This window comes from Stegostoma tigrinum, chromosome 38 (assembly GCF_030684315.1).
Source record: "Stegostoma tigrinum isolate sSteTig4 chromosome 38, sSteTig4.hap1, whole genome shotgun sequence".
In the NCBI taxonomy this organism is placed as follows: Eukaryota; Metazoa; Chordata; class Chondrichthyes; order Orectolobiformes; family Stegostomatidae; genus Stegostoma; species Stegostoma tigrinum.
Window position 1 is genome coordinate 6,112,828 of NC_081391.1, and position 14,725 is coordinate 6,127,552.

The following is a 14,725-nucleotide window of genomic DNA, read 5'->3' on the forward strand; positions in this document are numbered from 1 at the left end:
GGGAAGCAGCCTAGTTCCTCACGTCAGTGTGCAGAGTGTGCAGCATATCGCTGCCTGGGAGCACTTGATTATAATTGCAATCAAGGGGTGTGATTTGGCAGAGCCCATCCATGTTGAAGGTGTACCCAGGGAGAGGTGGCACTTTCTGCGATTGGGGTTTGTGGCAATGTTTGTTTAGAATGTGGTAATAAATTTCTTCATTCCTTTCCCCTCTCTTCCTCTTTCAACTTTAGTCAGGCTCCCTGAGCCCCTCACTACCTTTTTGTATTGCATGTTTGTACCCCTTTCTCTTTCTCTTCCTCTCTGTATTTCCCAATTCCTCTTTTTGTTCCTTTCAACCCTTCGTCAGCCACAGACGGATATTCTGGGTTTACATGGTATGGACTGGTTGGACTGAAGGGTCTGTTTCCATGCTGTATAACTCTATGACTCTCTCCCTGTCATCTGCTCCCTATCTGTCTCACTCACCAGCTTCCCATCTCTATCTCTCTTGCCTATTCCCATCCTACCCTGATCCCCTCTTCCACCCCCACCCTGAGCGGGTTAATGCTGCTGTTCAAGGTGGAGGGAGACAGAGGAGGGAAACTGTGAGCCAGTTAGTCTAACATCTGTCATTGGGGAAAATGCTAGATTTCATTGTTAAGCAAGAAACAGCAGGACATTTAGAAAAGCTTATGTAATCATTCGACATGGTTTTGCAAAAGGGCAGTCATGTTTGACAAGTTTACAAGAATTCGCTGAGGATGTGACAAGCAGAGTTGATAAGGGGGAAGTGGTAGATGTTGTATATTTTGGATTTTTAGAAGGCATTTGATAAGGTTCCACATGAAAGGTGGGCTCAACCAGCATCAAAAATGAACTCAGAGTGGACTTAATTGGAGCAGTAACGGGAAGGCACCGGAGTCCCCAGCCTCCTGCCACCATCCTGCCTGATTAACTGCCTTCTCTCAATGGCGTTTTAAGGATGTAACCAAAAAGATTGGGGCAGAATGGTAGTCCATGTGGTGTAGGTGCACCCATAGTGCTTTTAGGAAGGGAGAGAAAGCAACAGAGGCTGGATCATTGAATACATTCAGAACTGTGTTAGATGGATTTTTGTGCAACAGCAGAGTCAAGGATAATGGGGCAAGCAGGCAGGAAAGTGGAATTAAGGTCATAGTTTGATCTGCCGTGATCTTACCTACTGGTGCTTCTAATGGTAGACTAATTAGTAAAGTTAGATCACATGGAATTCGGGGTGAGCTTGCGAATTGGATCCAAAATTGGCTTGATGGTAGGGCACAGAGGGTGGTGATGGTGGGTTGTTTTTCAACTGGAGGCCTATGACCAGCGGTGTTCCACGGGAATCAATACAGGGTCCTCTTTTGTTTGTAACCCAAATTACTTGTATAAATGACAATTTAGGAGGCATGGTTAGTAAGTTTGCAGATGACACCAAAATTTGTGGTGTGGCCAATAATGAAGAAGATTACCTCCGATTACAAAGGGATCTTAATCCGTTGGGCCAATGGATTGAGGAGCGGCTGATGGAATTTAATTTGGGTAACTGTGAAGTATTGCATTTGGTAAAATGAACAACGTCGGGACTTACTCAGTTAACGGTCAGGCCCTGGGTAATGTTGTAGAACAAAGAGACCTAGGGGTTCAGGTACATCATTCTTTGAAAGTTGCATCACCATGTAGACAAGGTGGTTAGGAAGGCGTTTGGCACGCTTGCCTTCATTTCTCAGATCATTGAGTATTGGAGTTGGGACATCATGTTGAGGTTCTACACAATCTTGGTTAGGCCACTTTTGGAGTACCGTGTACAGTCTGGCCACCCTGCTGTAGGAAGGATATTATTAAATTGGAAAGGGTGCAGAGGAGATTTACAGGGATGTTGCTGGGACTAGAGGTTTTGAGTTATAAGGAGAGGCTGGATAGGCTGAGGCTTTTTTCACTGCAGTGTAGGAGGTTGAGAGCTAAACATAAACAAGTTTATAAAGTTATAAGGGGCATAGATAAGGTAATTAGCAAAGGTCCTTTCCTCAGGGTGGGTGAGTTCAAAAGTATGGGGTATATTTTTAAAGTGAGAGGAAAAAAATTTCAAAGGGACCTGAGGGGCACTATTTTCACACAGGGGTTTGTTTCTATGGGGAATGAACTACCAGAGGAAGTAGTAGATGCAGGTACAATTACAACATTTAAAAGACATTTGGACAGGCACACTAATAGGAAATGTTTAGAGGGATATGGGCCAACTGCAGGCGAGTTGGACTAGTTATGGAACTGGTAACTTGGTAGGCATGGATGAGTTGTACTGAAGGGTCTGTTTCTCTGCTGTAGGACTCTATAAATCAGCATCCCTCAGCCAATACGTCACAGACCCTTACTCTTCACTCTGTAAAACCTTTTTCCTCATGTCAGCCCTGGTTCCTTTGCAAAATCCTGAAATCTGTTCCCTCTGCTTATCAACCCTTCAGCCGTTAGGAATTTTCTCTTTACTTACTCTCTGTGAAAACACTTCATTTTTTTTTTTCTAGAATTGTCAAGAGATGTGGCAAGGCCAGCATTTGTCACTCATCCCTAATTTCCCTTGAACTAATTGGGTTGCTTGGCAAATTTCATAGGGTAGCAAAGGATGATCACATTGCTGTGGTTCTGGGATCATGTGTAGGCCTGACCAGGTAAGAATGGCAGATTTTCCTCCCCAAAGTGCATTTGTGAACCAGATGGGTTTTTATGATGACAACGTGCCCACTGTTACAGAGACTAGTTGTCAATTCCTAATGTTATTGATTAAATTTAAGTTCCACCAGCTGCCATCGAGGGATTTGAACCCCTATTCCAAGAGCTGCTTAATACCATTGGCCAAGCAGTTTCGAACAATCTCCGATCTAAAATTAACAATTCATCCAGCATTAATTGTTATTTCTGCAGAAGACTTCAACCAGCCCTGAAGAATTGTTTTTTAACTTCATGCCTGCCTCTAATATTTTGACCGACTCCCCACTGGAAGTAGTATCCCCCTTTCTATCCTACAGATTCTCTTGATATCTTGAACATTTCAATAAAATCACCCTCAACCATCTAAATTCCAAGAAATAGAATCACATGACTGTAATCCCGAAGCCCGATGAGTTTAGAATAATGATAAGAGATGTTATTGAAATAGAAGATCCCAAGGGGAATTGCATTGTTGGCCACTAATAGTCCCATTAGCAGCTATTCCTTTTCCATGTTTGACAAGACCCTCAGGGGACCAGACAGGGTGAATGCTGAGAGGATGTTGTCCCTGGTGAGACAGACTGGAATTAGGGGAGACAGTTTAAAAATCAGAGATCTCCCAATTCAGACACAGATAAGGGGAAATGTTTCCTCTCAGAGGGCTCTTAGTCTTTGGAATTTTTTTTTATTCTTTCATGGAATATGAATATTGCTTACCATCATTTATTGTCATCAAGTCATACAAAATGGAAACAGACCCTTCAGTCCAAACAATCCATGCCGAACAAAATCCCAAACTAAACTCCTTCCCTAGTTGCCCTGGAAGGAGGTGGTGGTGAGCTGCCTTATTGAACCACTGCAGTCCATGTGGTGTAAGTAGACCAACACTGCTATTAGAGAAGAAGAAAGAGCAGTGGAGGCTGGATCATTGAGTACATTCAGACCTGGGTTTGATGGTTTTTTGTTCACAGCAGAGTCAAGGATAATGGGGAAAGCAGCCAGGAAAATGGAGTTACAATCATAGTTCAATCCTCCATGATCTTATCTACTGGGGCTCCTGATTCTTGAGTTCTATTTTCCCTGGAGCTATTCTATTATGCTTCTTCTCGACGCCATCTGAGGTCTTCAGGTTCTTTCTGAAGTGTAGTGCCCTGAATGGTGTTCGTTCCTGTTCTCCAGATGGACTAAGGAGCGGCGAGTAATGCTGGTGATGTCGAGTGAGCGGAAGAAGTGGGTTGCTATCCGCCCATTGCCTTCCTGCAGGAACATCCCACAGCAGTATGATGTGAGTAAAGAAACAAATATGTCACTCTGTATCCTTTATACTTTCTCATGATCTCAGCAGGCTCTGTGTGTACATTTGTCAGTGCAGCCACTTTGTAATGTTGAAAATTAATTTCTCTTTGATCCTTCCCTGGGTGAAGGTGTAGCATTTACTGTCCGTCCCTAATTACACGGAGGGGAGATAAAAATCCCCCATATTGCTGTGGGTCTGGAGTGTCAAATAGGCCCTACTGGGTAAGGAAGGCAGATTCCCCTCCCTAATGTACATTAATGAACCTGATGTTTCTTTATGACAATTGCTAATGGTTTCACGGTCATCATCAAATTCTAGATTTTTATTGAGTTCGAATTTCACCATTCAACGTGGTGGGACTCAAGCCCATGTTCCCAGAACATCAGTCTGAAATTCTGGGTTGCTATTTCAGTGATCTTACCACCATGCCACTGCCTCCCAATGCATCAGACACAGCAAGCTCCCACAAACGACAATGTATAATTGACAAGCTAATCTATTTGTGTTGGTTAAAGTATATATATCAAGCTAGACATCAGGATACACTCCCCAGTTCTCTTCTTTGAAATAGTACCATGGGATCATTTACATTCTGAGGGCACAGCCAGGGGTTTGAGTTGAATGCCTCATCTGAAAGACAGCACCTCTGACAGTGCAGCATTCCTTCAGGAGTGCACTGAAATGTTTGCCTGTGATTGTGTGGCCTGTTCTCTGGAGTGAAAATTAATACATGATCTCTGAGGTGAGAGATTTATCTACTGAGCCGAAGCTGATAGGCACTGTGATCCTGGAATGTGGGTGTTCATAATGCTGTAATGTCAAATTTTGCTGCTTTGGCGAGATTTCTAACAGGTTGCTGAAGACCGAGGCATTCAGAACACAACTTGGTCTTCAAATGGTCATGAGGTAGCATGTTGAGTGGCTTGTTCTTTCAGTCACTTTGTAGAGGCAGCATTGCGGGTGATGCTGTGTCTAGTGATACATGGACATGTTAGGGGAAGGGAATTGTATGTGGGATGTGGCTGTCCCAGTATTCTGCCTGTGAAGGAAAAGCAGAAAGCCCAGTCATCAAACCAAACCACTGATACCACTGGGTTTTCTGGGTATGTGCAATGAGGTTGTTTGGGGTGACCCATTATACAGATCACTGCTTTCTCTTCTGTTCACTTCCCATTAACTTGTAGTCATTTCATGCCATGCTCATGGCAGTGTCAGAGACCAGAGATTTTTGAGTCCAATACAGTTGTTGTTTGGTTAAATTCTTTTACATCAATCAGTGTGGTTTAATTTCCAGTTGTGTACACATGTTGCCAAGGGGAAGAAATGCCAGTATGTTGGAAACTGCTCGTTTGCCCACAGTCTTGAGGAGCTTGATGTCTGGACATACATGAAGGAAACTAAAAGTAAGTCGATTTGTTTTTAACTTTGTTATGACTGCTCCATGTCCCACCAAATCTAACTTACCCCCCTTTCTTCCTTAACCTTTGCAGTTTCTGTCCATAAACAGTAGTAGCTCTTTGATACTTGACTGAAGTATTAGAACACTTTCTCACCAGTGATCATCTTTTAAAAAGTGCACGCACTATTGTAATATAGGAAATGTGACTGCCAATTTACAGATGGCAAGCTCCTACAACCAACAATGCATTGAATGACTTGGTAATTCATTTTTCTGGTGTTGGCTGAGGGGCAACGTCATCAGAACTCATTCTCTTTCTTTGAAACCCTAAGAGGTTGTTGGTTTAAAATCTCATCCAAAAGACAGCACTTCCAACGGTGCAGCCCTCCCTTGGTACTGCAATCAAGTGTGAGCCGAGAATGGGATTTTAACTTGCCACCCTTTGACTCAGAGCTAAGAAGTGCTCCCACAGAGCCACTGTAATCCCCAAAAATTGTTCTGTCAGTAGGAACCTCTGTAAAAATCATTTCCCATTCCCATTTCTTCAGTGCATCACTTAGAAGCTGAAATTCATTGCACTGAACATTTGACCTGTCTTCCCATTTCAGTGTATGACATGCAGCAGGTGTATGAGATGTGGCTGAAGAACCAGAAGCCAATGATGACTGGGGAGCCCACTGAGTTCAGCACTAAGCAGAGTGAGAAGCAGATCCACATGCCCACTGACTACGCCGACGTGGGGGTATGTACAGGAACTAAGATTCTGAGAAAATAAGCTGGACCTTAACCTCCAGAGATTCAGATATTGATAGGACTTTGTGTCGCACAAGACTGAGGTGCATCATATTCTGTAACCAGTTGTACAAAGGAATTTGTCTTGCCCTCATACATGCATCGTAAAAAGTTAGCATTTGATTTATTATTGTCACATGTACCTGGTTACAGTAAAGTTTTATTTTTGTTTTGTGCGCCGTACAGGCAGATCATACCATACAAAGTGTATTAGGGTAATCGAACAATGTTACAGCCGCAGAGAAGGTGCACAAAGAGTGAGATCAACATTAAATTTAAATGCTGCACAGGCACAGCAAATAATTTGGAAGGCAAACTAAATTTTGGGTTTTATTATAAGGGTAGGGGAGGGAGTATCAAGTTGGGAATTCTCCCTTTTATTGGTATTCTTGCAAACTGTCCAAATGAATGCAAGATTAAAAGTTTCAAACAAATACATCTTTGTTTCAAAAATACTTTTGAAGGGTAGTCAGTGTTGCAATTTAGGACAGTCAATTTGTAGTGCAAAATCTCTGAGCTTTTGTGATGTTGATTGTGAGCTAACTCTTGGCTAGAACTCACCTGGCTTTCATTGAAATGAGTGCAGTTGAATCTCTGTTTAATGTCAGGTCCAAAATACCACTCCCTCAGTAATGTTACTGGTATGTGAACCTGAGCTCTGCACTCAACAGTTTGCATTACTTTAGTACCTTTAACATTATGCTTCTTGTATTCCTCATCCAAAATTTGGTGCAGAAAGGTTTAGAATTAGCCAGCTGATAAAGTGTGCAGCACCACACTGTTTCTTTGCTCACTCTAAAATGCATTGTTCATCTCAATGGTTTAAGTTCATAATAGCCTTTCCTTGCAGTGTAATAAAACCCACCTCAGAGCAAACTTCAAACAAGTCAATTGCATCTGCTTCATTTCTCCCTTCTCAATTTTCTTGCCAGGCCACTCCAAGGTACTGACCGTTTTTCAGTAACCATTGTGCAGGATAACACTGGACCGTTTGTAGGTTACCTGAAGGAACAGCCCAGCACAGCTAAGCTCAGTCTGAACTCATACAGTATCAAGCCACAGACTAACATCTCACCAAATATTCACCAGAAGCAGGAGACTAGTTGATCTCCTTTTTATTAACTTTCTCTAGTCCTAGGATCTCTCTGTTGTTTTAACTGAGAGCAGTTCCTCCAGCATGGACTGGGGACTGAAGTTTCTGGATGTATGGTTCAAGTGTCCTGTCTGCCTGTGAAATATGACAAAAGGGGATGTGCTGTTTGGTCAGTTAGTTCTATCATTTTCTTCCTTCTGCCTATCAACAGCTTCCCTTTTAGCTGGGGCATTCAGTAATGGTACCTTTGGTAATGTGCACACTTTAGCAAATCAAATACCCTAATATACCTTACAAACAAAAGGAAGAGTGGGCAACAGACACCGAACAGTAAGATGGAATGGGAGTAAGGGCATAATGAGAGAGGTGATCTTTCTGTCTGTTTTAGAAGGTAATTAAAAAAAGGAGGGGCTTAGGATGAGAATATCAGTGCTGGAGCTGTGCTGACTCAAGACTCTTATCACTGAGTGTTGTTTAGGGGCCACAGGATTATGCTGCAAGGCTAAATTGAGAAGAAAAGTGTGCAGATTGTGATACATAACTGAAAAAGGTTGTAGAGATGGGGTTTAGTGGTGTTGGTGGGATTGTATCACGGACATACAGAAAACTACACATTGGGAGCAGGAGTAGTCTATTTGATAAAGTCATGGCTGATCTGATTGTGGTCTCCGCTTTATTCTGTCTACCCCTATACCTTTTGACCTTCTCGTGGTCAAGGATCTATCTCCTCCAGCCTTAAAAATATTCATAGACCCTGACTCAACACTGTCTGTGAAAGAGAATTCCACAAACTAATGAGCTGGTGAAAGGGGACAAAAAAAATCCTCGTCTTTGTCTAGATTGGGTGACTCTTGTTTTTCGACTACCTCCCCCTAGTTCTCATCTCTCCTACGAGGGGAAGCATCTGCTATTATACACCCTATTAGAGTCATGTATTTTTCAAGATGATTACCTCTTATTCATCTGAAGTCCTACGGACTCCGGCCCAGCCGGTCCGACCTTTCCTCAAAGGACAGCCCAATTATCCCAGGAGTCAGTGGAGTTAACCTTGTCTGAAATGCTTTCAATATCTTTCTGCACTCTTCTTGAATAAGGAGACTAAACATGCACATTGTTCCCCAAAAGTGGCCTCACCAAAGCCCTATCTGTAGCAAAATGAAGGTCATACCTGAGACTAAAGATTCCTGGTTCAAGAGTTTCCGTTGGTTTTCTTACATCCTTCTCTCTAACCTGCCGTGTCATCGTATTTCAGCAAATTGGCTACCACTGCTGGCTTTGTGGGAAAAACAGCAACAGTGAGAAGCAGTGGGCGAAACACATCACGTCGGAAAAACACAAAGACAAGGTGTTCAATTCCGAGGATGATCAGAACTGCTGGCAACATCGTTTCCCTATGGGAGAGTTTAAACTGTGTGAGAGGTGAGGCTTGGGGCAAGGGGAAGGAAACTGTCCATTGGACAGCAACAACCTAGGTCACAGCCATCATTTCCAAAAAGGTAATGTTTTACTGAGAATGTAGCAAATCCATAAAGGACTAACCTACAGAAAGAGATCAAGTCGGTACAGTAATTAATTTCTTATTTGGAAATAGGATTATTGGTGGCTGTGTGCAATGATACTGCAAATTATGTTTAATCCTGGGATATGGATGTCACTGACAGCTCCAGTAGTTATTTTCCATCTCTAATTGTTGTTGAGAAAATTAGGAGCATGTCATCAGCAAAAGAATCTCAAAAGAATCATTAGAATCAAAAAGTCTGTACTGTTGAAAAATATACTACTACCTATGTCATTGCATTTCTCCATATTGGGTCCATGGCCTTGAACATGTATGATATTTCAAACACTCGCCCAAGTATTTAAAGGTTGTCAACTATCCTCGAGGCAGTGGATGTAAGTCAGACCCCCATCACTTTCACTTTAAAATGATGTCCCCTTGATATTGACACTTCAACTAAGCAGAACATTTAGATGCTTTCTGCTCACCCTGTCCATGCCCCTCTAAGCCTGTACACTTCTACCAGGCCCCCCTCAGCCACCACCACCATCCTACACACGCATGCTACACCACCACCCCCACCCCCTGCCTCCCTTCCAACCCCAGTCTAAAGAAAACAACCCAATCTTATCCACCCTCTCTTCATAAATGAATTGTTCCATCCCAAGCAACATCTTGCGGAATCTCCATTGCACTCCCTCCAGTACAGTCACATTCTCTCCTATACTGTGGTGACCAGAACTGCATACTGTACTCCAGCTGTGTCCTAACTGAAATTCCATACAGCTTCAATGTGCCCTCTTTGCTCTCAGAATCAGTGCCCTGACTGATAAAGGCAAGCATCCCAAAAGCCACCTTAAACACTGTATTAACCTGTCCTTTCACCTTTAGGGATCTGTGGACAAGCACCCCAAAATCCTTCTGTTCCTTTTTAGCTTCTTAGTGTTCTGCTTTTCATCGAGTGCTTCCTTCTCCCAAAGTGCATCACCTTGCATTTTTCAGGGTTAAGTTGCATTTGCCATTGATCTGCTCTTCTGACCTCTTTTTAAGCTAATACCTCCCTCCTCACTATCTACCACCCAAGCCAATCTTTGTGTCTTCTGCAAACCTTCTTATCATCCCTCCCACATTATCATGTACATCATTTATGAATGTCATAAACAGTAAGGAACCCAGCATTAACTCCTGCGGTACGCCATTGTACACACACAAAGCCTTCTACCAATACTGCCTGTCTCCTGCCACTAAGCTAATTTTAGATCCATCTTGTCAAGTAACCCTGGATCCCGTGTGCTTTTACCATCATTTGAGTTTCCCACGCGGAACCTTGTCAGAGGGCCTTGCTGAAGTTCATATAAACTGCATCAAATGCCCAACTCTCATCCAATCACTTGATCACCTCCTTAGAAAGTTCCACCAGATTTATCCCACCCTTTGACAAAGCCATGCTGACTGTTCCTGATCAAATCTTGCTAGTCTGAACGGAGATTAATTTTCTCTTCACTATTCTCTGCAATTTTCCATACCACTGACACTAGACTCACTGTAGTTTCCTCATCTGTTTCTACCACCCGTCTTGTAAAGTGGAACCACATTAGCTGTCCCCCAGTCCTCTGGCACCTTCTCTGTGGCCAGGCACGAGTTAAAATTGTGGGTCAGGGCCCCTGTAATTCCCCCTCATGTCCTAGAGCACCCTGGGATACAATCATCTGGACCTGCGATTTGACCACTTTTTAAAATCTACCAAAACCTCCAATACCCCCTTGTTACTTATATCAATCTGCTCCAGAATTTCACAATCTATCTTTTCAATGGTAGTGCATTTTGGCAAGAAAATTGTGGTTATGTATTCGTTAGAAAATAATCTAAAAGATGTGGTACAAAGCGATCTGGGACAAAAGTCAGTCCAAGTTATGGAGGCATAAAGTCATTTAGCAGGGAAACAGACCCTCTGATCCAGCTCATCCATGCCAACCATGTTCCCAAACTAAACTAGCCCCACCTGCCTGCGCTCAGCCCATATCCCTCCAAACCTTTCCTATTCATGTACTTATCCAAATGTTAAGGTGCAAGATTTAAAAGATGAGTTGTGAGGGAGTGGGGGGGCTGTGGGACCAGAGCTAAAGGATTGGAGGAATGCGGGGACAGGGCTGAAGCATGGGACTAGACCTAGAGATGTGAGAAGGAGTCATCTTCAGCAATCAGTTTGTTGGGCCATGCCACTATTTTCTTTAAAAGGGTGAAGATTTAAAGGGCCCTCACAGCTGTTAACATTGAGGCTAATTTCCATGGCAGCTGTTGCTGGAAAGCCTGAGATTCGATCAAACTGAATGGCAGTGGTTCCTTTGGACCATAAATTCTGGCATAGGCCTGTTGGGCTGAATGGCCTGCTTTCTGTGTTATATTTCTGTGTAATTCCATGACGGATTTGAACAGGTACGAGGGACTGAATTCTCATTGTGTTTGTGTTTGTAACTCTCTCTCTCCGTTCCCCAGACAAAGGAAGAAATCCTGTCCTGATGGTGATCAATGTCAATTTGCCCACAGCCAGTCAGAGCTGGAAGAGTGGATTGAACGCAGGGATTTAATGAAAATGAAGTTTGCCAAAGCCAGGAAGGACATGCTGATCGCACCAGACGACAATGATTTTGGCAAATACAGTTTTTTGATGAAGGACTTAAATTAATGGATAAAACTGGTTCAATTTAATTGTTGCTGCAACACTTTTAAATTTTAAAGAGAAGAAAATTGCTTTTGGTAAAATGATGGGTACAGTCCTGAACCGTGACCTTATTACACCGAGGTAATCCCTGTTGCCTTGCGCGCTGCGTTTTTCTCTCGTGTTTAAATGCAGCTGTAACAAAGGCAGGAGCAGCTTTAAATTGAGACAGAAAAGAAAGTGCTCACAGCTGTTACAGATGTGTAGGATGTTCCTGGGGTTAGGCAGGGTGGGAGGCGAGGGTTTGGGGTTCTGTGTACAGTGTGACGGATTGATTTGTGAACCTACGTTACATTTATACCCACAGGGACAGTTTTATGAATCTATGAGAAGCTGAGCTGAGCCATTGTGACTAGAATCTCGAGGATAAATGCACTGAATTAGCTGACAGCAAATGGTGTGACCGTATAGAGGAAGGAACTCCAATGGCATGAGGGACTGAGGGACCAGGATTTCTCCTGATAGGTAACCCCCGATATTTAGTTCCTAGTCTGTAGCACACCATTATGACCATCAAGCAGTGAGAAACAAGTACACTGACCATAGACAGTGGGAGGGCTTTTCCCTGTGATAGGGCAGAAAGTTTGCAATAACCTAAGTTGAAGAATCAGTGAGAAAATTAACTCCTAACTCTGTTGACATGAGAAACGGCAGAATGGCTTACATTATCACTCTTTTATGTATTTATCTTCCTGTAGCAGAGCTATTTGGAAAACAACTTGTTGTAGCCCACCAGAGCTGTTGATGTGCAGTTGAGCAGTCGGTCCAGTGATAATGCTGAATAAACACTGTTACTGGAAGATCTCAGCAGGTCTGGCAGCCTCTGTGAAGGAAAATAACAGTTAATGTTTCGGGTCCCTTCCTTAGAACTGAGGATTGGTAACTGGACCTGAAACATTAACTTTTCTTTTCTTCACAGATGCTGCCGAACTTTTGTTTTTGTTCCTGATTTACAGCATCCACAGTTCTTTTGGTTTTTATTCAGTGACAATGCTGAACTGAGTCTGCGTCTGCCCATTGCGTCTGTTGCGTTGCGTTCACAAAATAGATAGGGCAGTTTCTACAAGGTTTCAACTAATGCACTGCCCTGTCGCCCCTCTCCCATTTCCATCCCTGTAGTTGCCGATATCCTCCTACATCCACACATGCGGGTTGTTAATTCTTAATGTGTGAGCCCAGGCTCTGAGGTTAGGAGAATGTAAAGCTGGTTACTGTATTCACCATGTACTTGTACATGTGTCGTGGAAGAGCAGAGAGAATCCACTGAGTAACAACTGGGTGAAGAAACTCCGCTCAATTAGTTTTAATCTCCCTCCGCTCACCCCCCACCTATGCCAGTGACATTGAGGCTTGAAGCAAAGTATTGTCAGCACAAGATCCACCTAATCCAGGCCATGACTTCCCCTGGTCCTAACTGAGTCGTGTGTTGGTTATATCAACTGGGTCATGAAGCAAGTTTTGGTTCATTGAACAGAAAGCTCGTGATATAAATCACAGTTTTAATCATTGAAGCTAGAGGAAGTAAAGGTGACTTTTTGAAAGGATGAATTAAATGAACCAAAATATCTTTATCTTCCAATTGTACCTGTTGGTGTAAATAAAAAGGAAATGGGAGGAGAGGGAATGTTCTCAATCAGGAACGTTTCTCCCTTCCACCACTCCCATCCACCAAAGGCACTTTCTGTTTTAAGTTTGCTTGGCTTGTTCTGATTAACTTTTACAACTGGGAAATGCAAGTCAATTTGTACCGAAGAATATATCATAAAAGATCATTTATTTCTTTCAACTGGTGTTAGAAGTTCAGGATGCAGCTGTTTGTGTGTCCCTCTGTCTATATCTCGTTTTTCTCTCTCATTAACTTCAACTTGTGTTCTTTGCCAAAAACCAGCCAAGTCTCCCTGCCTCTCCGAACAGTCCATTCTGTATATTCACTGCTTCTATGTAAGGTTCCATACAAACCTCATTCTGTCTTTCCTTATCTCAATCTATTAGCATATCCCTCTGTTTCTTCCTCCAATTCGTGTATTCATAACATCTATTCTATTTGCCTTCAAAATATGCTATGTGAAAGTGAGTTCCACGTTTTGATCACTTGCACAAAAAGATTTCTCCAAAGTTCATTTCAATTCAATAATGTATTTTTATATTTGAGATTGAGGATAAGACTTTACAAAAGTGGAAATATTCTTTACTACGTCAGCCCGGTTGCATTCTTTGTCATTTACCTATTCCCACCTGGAGCTATTCCATTCACCTTTCATTATGCACATTATTTTAAATTGGGTCACCTTGAAACCATATATTTTTTGAGAGAAAAGAGCTATCTGTGAAACTACAGGTGCAAATTGATACATTATTGTACACCCATTGCCTGTAAACACTATTGCTCAGTTCTTCCAAGTCAATGTTCCCACTCCTCTCGCTGTTTCATTTGCACCACTCCCATCCTATTGATTCAAAGTGAAATGTTAGGACTTAAGTATAATCCATATTTTTAACTGCTTGGTGCATTTAACTCTCGCTCGTTCACACTCTCTGACCCAAGGCTGTCTTAATCTAGACCAAACTAATACATGGTGCAGTGTGAAATGATGTTGTTGGATATTTATAACGTCGTGTTCTAGAGAATGTAACATTACAGAAGAATCTAATATTTCATGGAGTAGTGTAGACAATGCAGTGTGAGGAATGAGGAACTCCTTCAGTGCTAAACCCTTCGCCGAACTGGAATGTCTCATTGGTAGATGAACAGGAGGCTGGAAGAGCACAGCAAACCAGGCAGTGTCTGGAGGAAAGGAGCAGTCAACGTCTCGGGTGTTACCTTTCCTCAGGACTGGGAGAAGGGTGATACCCAAAATGTTGACTGCTCCTTTCCTCCAGATGCTGCCTGGCCTAACTGTGTTCATCCAGCCTCCCGTTTGTCTACCTTGGAGTCCAGCATCTGCAGTTTTTTTTGTTTTTGACTAGAATGCCTCATTGTCAGGCAACATGTGGATTTGTGGAGGGCACTGTAGGGAGGTGATAGAACAGGAGGAGACAATCAAAGGCAGGGTCAAAGAGGGAGACGTTAACAAGGTGGGGAGAGAGAGTGAGGTGAAGTAACCTTTAGTGGAAAGCAAATTTGAAAACTTTCGATTTGGCTTACAGTCTTGAGTCTTGCACAAATTTGTGTGCGAATGGGAGATCATTCAGCCCCTCAACTGTTCAGCTGTTATTTAGAA

At 42.7% G+C, this 14,725-nt stretch overlaps 1 protein-coding gene across 1 annotated transcript in view; it reads left to right on the plus strand.

The window, feature by feature from the left end:
- The window catches only part of LOC125447134 (zinc finger CCCH domain-containing protein 7B-like), a 75,913-nt gene extending 61,635 nt beyond the window's left edge, over positions 1 to 14,278 (plus strand). The window contains exons 19-23 of the mRNA XM_048521276.2: positions 3,886 to 3,991; positions 5,298 to 5,406; positions 6,011 to 6,144; positions 8,540 to 8,706; positions 11,282 to 14,278. Of these exons, the coding sequence (XP_048377233.1) occupies positions 3,886 to 3,991; positions 5,298 to 5,406; positions 6,011 to 6,144; positions 8,540 to 8,706; positions 11,282 to 11,471 (706 nt within the window). The 3' untranslated portion in view covers positions 11,472 to 14,278. The remainder of the gene's footprint in view (positions 1 to 3,885; positions 3,992 to 5,297; positions 5,407 to 6,010; positions 6,145 to 8,539; positions 8,707 to 11,281) is intronic.
- The last annotated feature ends 447 nt before the right edge of the window (positions 14,279 to 14,725 follow it).